We start from the raw sequence: 9,700 nt of genomic DNA on the forward strand, positions 1-9,700 counted from the left end.
AAAACTTACTGTTAACTATTTATGAACTTAAGGATAAAAATTGTCTCGTCATAGGTGAACTTGATCCAGATATGTGTCAGAGAGTAACTAGTTTGTACTTTTGGGGGTCCAAAAAAGTTTGGGAAATCAAAAAAAAATTATGAACCCCATTACAAAATTGTACGCAAAACCTGTTTTCAACAAAATTGATTCTGTTTTTTTGTGTTCAGCAAATATTAATATATAATGCATTTTAGACATGGCATGATAAAATGTTCAAAATATCTTCTAGATATATTTGTAGACATTTTAAATTTACAACTTTTAGTTTTTATTCAATTATGTATGATTTTTTATGATCACTGATGAATGATAACATTATTTTTTGTGGATAAAAAAGCTTGACAATTTAAAAACAAATCTCATTCCTCGGAAGTTAAAAATATCAAAATTACATCATATGTGTTATAATGTAATAATATAATATTATTCACAATATTTTTATAAATGTTTAAAATTCATAACTAAATTATTAACTAAATAAATTTTTGTCAAAGAATCGAATATTCTCAATCCATCTTTCAGGTAGGTCATAGCCTTTAAATCGAAGGTAGTTAAAAATGCATCACAATATTTTTTATTTCTTTACCTAACGTTTGAAACTTTAATACAAGGTTTATCACAACTCAAGTATTATTTACTAGTATTTAATTTTTTTTTTTACAAGGGTTTAAATCTCAAATTTTGGTGAAATTTGTTAAAATCGTGAATTATTTTGTAAACATGCAGTTGTCAGATTGTCTAGTGTCCACGCCCAGAATCGTTGTTCATTATATACAATGGATTGTTGTTGAACTCAAGTATAACGCATCCATTGCAGTGGGGTACTCAATGATAAGGTATAATAATTATAAACATATAGAAACGTAAGTAATCTAATAATATTAGTATATCTATGGACCATGAGTATACTCACACCTACTATACAGCAGAGCAACTTCCCCGTTTTTGTGAATATTTGTTATTAATTGAAATTTTCGTAGCCATAATTCCATACGTGAGAAATTTTCTTTATAACTTTAAAATGTCTCTTCAACTTTCTACTTTTTTTTTTTTTTAATAATTCATGTCTGGGAATATAAGTGTGCGTATAGCCCAGAAGTATAATATCCCCACTTGAGTTTTTCCTAAAGTTCATCGACCAGTAGAAATTCATTATTAAACTATTGTTATTGAAACAATTAATTTAATCCCGCCGACAATGAAAAATGCAGACCAAATTAATTTAATTATAAATAAAAACTCAAAAAAATATTTTAGTGATCAGTGCTAAACATAGACACAGAACATTCAACATAAATATATTTATATGGGACACAAACACACGAGTTGATAACATAAAATTAGATAAAACACTCAATGTTATTCAACATTATATAATAGGACACGTCAATTTTCATATGAAAGTATACAATAGTAATATAGTGTGCTTATACTAACATAAATTAGATAAAGTATTATAAGTGTATAAAATATCAAAAAATAACATAGATTTAAGTTATACTTTTAATTTAATATTGTGAATCTTAATTTAATTATAGGTACTATTTTTATGAAAGTAAATCTGTTAATATTGGTGGTGTACTATAACGTGTTTTATAATCATATTCAGGAGAGCTAAGCGATTCATAACCGATATCTTCATACTGTTCGGTACAGTCCATGGCATCATCTTCTTGGCATATTTCAAGAATATGTTCGTCATATGTTGTAGTTACTTCTTCAACAGCTTCTTCTACGATAATAAAACGTTCCAAAGAGTTACTTTCGTCTTCAGAATGTTCTTCAATTTCAGATTTAACAACCACATTTGGCACCAAAAAGTGCATTTCTTCAGTTGGAATCTTAACAGTATTCACGTCTGTAATTGTGTCAGTGTCTGTGTTTAGCGTGGATAGTGGAGCATCTTCTACTTTCATGTCTGCATTAACCAGATTTGGTGCCAAAAAGTGCATTTCTTCAGTTGGAATCTTAACAGTATTCACGTCTGTAATTGTGTCTGTGTCTGTGTTTAGCATGAATAGTGGATCATCTTCTACTTTTATGTCTGCATTTGGTAAATCAATATTTTGACCGGGTTCCATGATTTCTGATGTGCTCCCCACCATTTCATCAAGACAACATTCATTAAGGAAACTCTGCAAAACAATTTAAACATAAATAATGCACATTGCAACAATAATGTGAACTAAATAATACTTACTTCGCCGAGTAGTTCATCAGCAATTTTCTCCAAACGTTTTGATACATTGTTGTCAAGCCAGTCCATATCGTCATCGTCGTCTGGAAGCTTGAGATCATGTAGGATGGAATGGTCAGTAATAGGAATAGAATCTGATAACAGAGCGTCAAACAGGATATTCGATTCAGTTTGCCCTTCTGCAGAGGGTGTCTATTGGACACGGCAGGTCCATTAATCGAAATCTTGTTATTAACTGCTGTCGTACAGAATTCTGTAACTATTGATTTTGGTATGGATGACTCGGTAGAAAGTTGTTCTCGTAACCTTTCATTTTCGGTGATCAACTGTTCTTGGTTGGCTCGTAAAGTTTCTATTTCTTCTCTTAAATGAACGTTCTGAAAACACAAAATTTTAATTATTTGTAAAATATTAAAAAGACACCTGCATACAGTAACAAAACTATTAGTAAAATTGATAATATTGAAAACATAATAGAATGAGGTACTTAAATATGAATATGTTCACACAATATATGATATATGTACCATTCTTTGTTTTTAGATCAGAAAATCAACTATATATTAAGCATAGAATAAAAAATATATAGACAGTGTTCATTCTCAGATAGACATAGATATCTAATTCATTCATATTCCATAAATTGAAATATTAACATTTATGCATTTAAATGCATTCAATGATTGTGTAAAAAAAAAATGTACACACCTCTTTTCTTAAACCATGAACCATTCCTGATAAAACATTGAATTGCGCTTTCTTTTTATCTCTAGATAACTGTGCTGCTTCTCTGTTTCGTAATTTTCTGTAAAAAAAAAAATATATATAATATTCAATTTTTTTCAATGAATAATAGGCAATATAGATAGTATATCTTAATTCGTGGGCAATACTGATAATCCCATTAGGAAAATACCATTTTAGATTAAAAATAATTCTTTAGATTATCAATAATTTTAAAAATATTTTAACTTCAAGAATATTATACATAATATACCCATAGGCTATAATTATCAGCTATAATTATCACACAACTATCAAGTTGAGATATTCGTATTTTGAAAAAATTATGAACAATTACTTGGTATAAAAATCATAACTTACACTTTTACAAGACTGGTATATATAGATAAATTTAAGTTTGATTTTAATTTTATAACTGTTATACATATAATACTATTAATATTTAAAATATATATAATTATGATCTTCTTCCTGACAAAAGTTTCGCTAATGAGTGGCTGCTGTCTACAAAATACCTCATGTTTTACGTCCGAGTAATAATTGTAAACTTTTTATTTTCTCTCTATACTGATTGTATAATCAATTGTCTAACGACCTTGTATGTATATTTCGCCGCTTCGCATTTACTCATTGTACCAATAAGTACAGATTGTAATTTTTTTTCAAAAATAAAAAAAAATATAATTATGAATCATAATTTATGATCATTACAAGAATATCATAAATGTCATCAAGTTTTGATTGAAGATGGGTGTTGAGCAACAGTATGTACTTAACTGAAATATTTGAAGGACATGCTTGAAAATGTATATAATTATAAAATGGTCAACTAGTGAAATACTGAGATGGTAAAATTAATAAGGACAAATAACAAATAAGTTGAAGAAAGAAATGCATTGATTATGCAATCACATGCAATAATACTAAGAAAAAATTTAGAGGGCCCTTCGTTTTTTTTTTTTTTTTTTACTAAATTGTTTTTTTCAATTTGTCACAATATAATATAATGAACAACAAATGAGTATGATACTTATGATACCCATGAACAGAAAATGCATGTTTTCATGAAACCGAGAGATTTTTGACAGAGCTTAAAATGTATTAATTAATTATAAGTAAAGACCGGATTTAATTGCGTTAAAAAAAAGTGAAAATTGTAATAAAAATATATCAAAATTGCAGTATAAATATGTTAAAATTGCATTGAAAAATACATTTAATTTACAAAATAAAATCATACAAATCATAAAATTTATAATTGTTAATTAGGTACTTACTTAAATAACACGATGGACATTAACAAATTTACAAAATAATAAAAAAGTATTAAAAATTAAAATATATTATTTTTCTGAATTAAAATATATCTAAATTGTGTTTTTGAAAATTGTATCTTCTGTTACTTAAAATATGTTTATATAAATGTAATGAAAAATCACTTCAACGTCTACAAATGTTATCAGTGCAAAATAATTAAAAACATTTGGTGTTATATCTAAATAAATTAAGATTTCGATTTATTGCCATATCCTCAGAGTAAGTTTTAATACTTTTATATCTTTTATTTTTTTTTAAGATTTATTTAAATTTATGTTCCACCGGGACCCAGAATACGTTGGCCAATAAATTATTATTATCGATATATTAATAATATCACGACCGTATAATTACCGTATCTATAAAACGCTTCTATGTTATTAGGAAAAACTATAATCTGAAAATGTACATCGTAGTTGTATTTTTATTGTTATATATAAATTACTTACGATTTTATAGTAAACAAAAATTGAAAAATCGTAGAATATGTACAAAAATTTAAATATAAAATTAAATAGGAAGACTGTAATTAGTCCGATCCTGTACATGACTGTATTTGACTTGATTTACCAGATATTTAGTTGCAATATCCACGCAGACTAGAATTCTATATAATCTTCGTGGCAAAATAATCTCTTAAATCCGGTCTTTAATAAAATTATAAGCTACTAAAGGTACTTCGGTACCGTAAATACTATTATAGATAACAGCTATTCATAGCATTTATATACCTATATATATATACCTACACATAAGATAAAAGCGGATAAAAGTATATAAATATATTTTGTAATTTGTACCAAGGGCTAAGCCCGTATATTTCATAATAAATAAATAAATAACTGTGGATATTGTACTATTGTGTAGGTACTATAATTAAGTTAGTAGGTCATGTTCCTACCGGTTTTTTAAAAAAAATTTTAGTGCGGATTACCGGGGAAACTATATATGTGACTGATGCAAGTCCAGGCGGATTTGTGTGATTTCGGAGATATAAGTCGATTATCGATTGTTCTAATAGGCGTGCTTTAGCTACGTCATGGACTGGAGAGATGGCAAGATCATTGTATCTGTATCATAAAGTAAGGAATACATATTGTAGTAATGATCTGTATACAGCGATCTGCGATTTGATACGTAAAAACTAAAAATGGTTTGCACTTTACAGCAGCGATCTTTGATATCGTCAATCTATGCGCCGCAACCGGACGCAGGTAAGTGCTGGTAATCGCAGAAATAGTGAAAATCCTACTCCTGCAGGGAGACGGGGACTCAAGGGCGTCCATTGGTCTGAGGAAAGAGGAGGACATGTCCCCCAGGGGCGTCATTTAAGTTTTTTTTAAGAGAGTGCAAACAATTAAAGAGGCCAATTTTTCCGCCCACCAGGCCAATTGTTAAAAAAACGTTTCTCGTGTTTTAACTATAGAATATTTATTATTAAAAATATACTAAGCTTTCATACGTAACATATAGATTAATAAATTAAATATAAAATATTCTAATTTTAGGTAGATACCTTATCATTTAGCTTTTATTATTTTTACATTTTTGAACGCATAAATTTGATTAAAAATTACCTATATTTGAAATTAGGATATCATACTAAAAGGAAAATGTAGATAAAAAATATATAAGCCCCTGGCTTTTCCGTGTCTATTTTACATTTACATTATTATTTATAAATTTTTACATTTATACATAATATAATGTTATAATTGATGGGGGACGGAGTATCCGAGAGTATGCTACAATGTGGGCCGAGCGGTCTAAAGCGTGCGGGTATTGCGACGCGCACTGTCGCCGGTTCGAACCTCGGTCTGGGCGGCACTTCTCTTCGGGCAGTCACGGTGTCTGGAGAAAAAGGCCGCAATCGGGACCCGGGCATGGCAGATACCTACGGTTGCCCACGGGAAAATTCTGCCAAACTAAAACACACGTGTTTCCAAAAACCTACAGTACCCTCCCCCCACAGTTAAAAACCACCCAATGGCCTAGTCGCCGCGGTTTAATTAAAAAAAAATATATATGTATATATTTGATACATTGAATCGAGCATTGAATAAAGAAAATTGATAATCATAGTTTCCATTACTAACATGTTGTTCTATACCTAATCACAGAAATTAATTTTATCCAAGGTTCAAAAAACCCGACCTGGTTGGCTTTAAATGGGTTTTATAATGCCGTTCCCCGACACTTTTTTACTAGGGCAGTTCCCTACAAACCTAACCTACCTATAAAAATATATAGCAAGATGCTGTTTAAAAGTAAAATAACATGTACCATTGTACCTATTATTTTATCACGGGTTTTATCATAAAAGTTAATATTGTTATTATTTTGTTAAATTTTATTTATTTTTTGTTACTAAAAAGTAATAAAAATGCAGTTTAAAGTTTGTAGGGTTTTTTACTGGGTTTTGATGGGTTGGACCCAGTACTTTGAACATTGATTTTATCACGTAGTTCAATGATTTGAACTACAGATATATCATCATAAATATTAAACTTAATAATAACTAATTACTAAGTATAAATAGTATAATATAATTTACTATCTAGATCATGTACCTATGCTTAGTATACATAGACAGAAATAATTTAAGATTTAAATTTAGTTCAAAATGTTGTAGGCGAATTTTCAAAAAATAAACGTAACTTATAATTCTTGTCTTAATATTTAATTATCTTTAGTTATCTTTTTTACTTTTTTAAGTCTTAATTAATTAAAGTGCATGATTTATGTTAGGTGTATATTTTACATTTTATTAGAAACTGAACTATCTACTCTTATTTATTTAATAAATAATTATAAAGTCATAATAAATTTTGATAAATACTATTGTACAAATACACTCAGTGCAGAGTTGGTGTATAAGTGTATTTTCATATCTTTGAATAAAAAAAAACTGTTTTTTTCTGTTCAAAACAATGTTTTAAACAAAAAAATTGTGTGAGAGGTTAAACCTCGATTTAAACAGTATTAATAAAACGGTTTAAAATATTAAACAGATTAAAACTCAAACAATTTGTTTTGTTTAAAACATAGGATTTTGTCAAAAACTGATTTTGCGTAAACATTTTTCCCGACAATTTTGAAAATTACTTGGAATTTTGACTTCCCCAATGCAACTAGATTCACTTTCCCATCTAAATTTAAAATCGAAGCATTATTTCGACTACTTATCGTGTACACAGACACAAAAATAAAATAAAACACACTTCACTGTAAAATCAATAAGTACATTCATCGCTCCGCTCAGAATCTAAAAACAGTTTTTAAAAAAAAACGTAACATTCAATTGGATTTTACAATGTTTTAAACATATGTTTTTTTCGTTTTAAACGATTAACAAAACGTTTAAAACAAATCTATGTTTTAAACATGTATAAAACAAGTTGTTTTAAACACAACAACTCTGGAATATAGTCATACAATATTATGCTACGTAAACTTACATATGACAGTTAACAGGTTATCAGACAGGCCAATATTATTGAAGAAATACAGTCCCCTCCCCTGAATTTTCGAAGATGGGCGCCCTTGGACCGGGTCAACTGCCCGAGTATTATAAACACGACAAAAAGAGTAAAATATGAACGAATAATATAAAATATTATTGCACGTAATATATGGCTCGGTCGAGTACCCACTACCAGCCGCCAAAGCTGTTTGTTAAATATTGTCTTGGCAGTACTGCGGTGACACGGTGTGCAGATATATACAATTGTCAATGTTCTACCACCCACCTACCACCCACCCAAGCCGTTACGATGGCGAGGAACACACCGTACTGAGCATTATATTATAATAATATCAACACTGTCGTAAGGCCGCCGCGTTGGCGTTTGCGGAAAACGCGATTACGGCAGCTGTGTTGGGAGTTGGGTTGGCGAGGAAGGAAGTATGCGTAGATAGCACAGCCCGTCGGAGTGTCATCACACTGAGTGGGGGGGGGGGGGGGGGGTGGAGTTATAATTTATGATATTATTATTCAATATTATTTAATTACTTATTTACTACCTATTTTACATTTTATTATTTTGAAATTTACTATTTTACTCACTTGCGTAAAATTTTCTCCTCGGGCGAGATGTTTTTCACGTACGTCCGCTTGGCCGGCGGCGACATCGACGATCCGCCGCCGACGTCTCCGGCGGCCGTGTGCTGTCGCTGTTCCACGTAGCACATGGCCGAGTTGAATATCAACATTTGACTGGGCCGGATAATGTTGGGCGCCATGAGATTTGTTTTCTTCTTCGGGAGTAAAAAAACGATCTTGCCACGGCCAGCCGCGGTCGATGATGTAGGTACCGTATTGTGCTGCGGTGATCGGAAAAAATAAAATTCGAATAACACTCTCTGCTCGCGTTATTGAACGACTACGTTTGGATTATCGATTATGGATCGCCAAATTATTGTGTATTCTTACGTATCGTTTTTTGTTACGAATAAAATTACGTTTAGTTTTTGCGTGCGACGGTAGCGGATACGCGCGGCTAGTGATGCCGAATTGTGACTGAACTAGCGAAGCGAGTGGTGACGGAGGAGGCGGCCGCGGCGGCGGCGGCGGTAGTTTTTTGTCGACATGGCAAGGCAATGTGGCAAACATCAAATTTCTCGCATCGATGTTTATCCAACATCGATAGTCACCGCCCATGATGCAATAACATCGAAACATTACGCATGCCGCATGGTATATTGGTATAACCGGAGAATGCGGAGATACTTACTACTTGATACTGAAAGTAATCGAATAACTATTAGTCATAACTCATTAGTCATATCTATTAACTATAATAGTATAATACAGACAAGAAATTTAATAATTCAAATTTTAAATGCGAAATACTTATAGGTACTATTAATATATAGGCACAGCCCGGTACACAGGTTATATTATATCATACAACAAATAACGATAGTTAAGGCCTAAAATTGTGTGCAGTAACACACTATGACGTGCAGTAGCTAATATTAAATGTGCAGTAGCAAATTTAAAAGTGTGTAGTACTTATTTTCGGTTTTTATAAGTTTTTATTTGATTAATATTCAATATTGATTATTGAAAATTACCAATTAGCATATTGTAATTGTTCAAAACCCTTAACAGTAAACATAATACCGACTACACCATATTCTGGGCGGATTATAATAATATAATAAGTATGTTAACCTAAGCTATTTCGTTTTTAACTTTAAAATGTTTAGTCATATAGCCATATAGTATATGTCATGGACTTTTATAGAAGATTGTCTTAGATTGTATATATTATAAGTTATAACTAATTATTAATAAATAGCAAAAACAACTATGCAATGAAGTTATAATATGTGGTATGTGCACTACTAGGTCTATGCTCATTATTTAAAAAATATTTTGGTGTGGAATTAGATGTA

At 30.5% G+C, this 9,700-nt stretch overlaps 1 protein-coding gene across 1 annotated transcript; it reads right to left on the reverse strand.

Annotated features, from left to right (window-relative positions):
* Positions 1-1,944: 1,944 nt before the first annotated feature.
* On the reverse strand, positions 1,945-8,868 carry LOC132944662 (X-box-binding protein 1). Its single transcript, XM_061014132.1, has 4 exons — positions 8,367-8,868; positions 2,948-3,044; positions 2,243-2,616; positions 1,945-2,177 (listed from the first exon to the last, which is right to left on the reverse strand). Exons 1-4 carry the CDS (start codon positions 8,540-8,542, stop codon positions 2,081-2,083), a joined length of 744 nt encoding a protein of 247 aa, XP_060870115.1. The 5' UTR covers positions 8,543-8,868; the 3' UTR covers positions 1,945-2,080.
* Positions 8,869-9,700: the final 832 nt, after the last annotated feature.

The sequence above is a fragment of the Metopolophium dirhodum genome, chromosome 5 (assembly GCF_019925205.1).
Source record: "Metopolophium dirhodum isolate CAU chromosome 5, ASM1992520v1, whole genome shotgun sequence".
Classification (NCBI taxonomy): domain Eukaryota; kingdom Metazoa; phylum Arthropoda; class Insecta; order Hemiptera; family Aphididae; genus Metopolophium; species Metopolophium dirhodum.

Coding starts and splice junctions, on each gene's coding strand:
- LOC132944662 (XM_061014132.1), bottom strand. CDS start 8,542: ATGGCGCCCAACATTATCCGGCCCAGTCAAATGTTGATATTCAACTCG. Junction 3,045..8,366: donor GAGGAGAAAATTTTACGCAA/GTGAGTAAAATA, acceptor TTTTTTTTACAG/AAAATTACGAAACAGAGAAG. Junction 2,617..2,947: donor TTCATGGTTTAAGAAAAGAG/GTGTGTACATTT, acceptor TTGTGTTTTCAG/AACGTTCATTTAAGAGAAGA.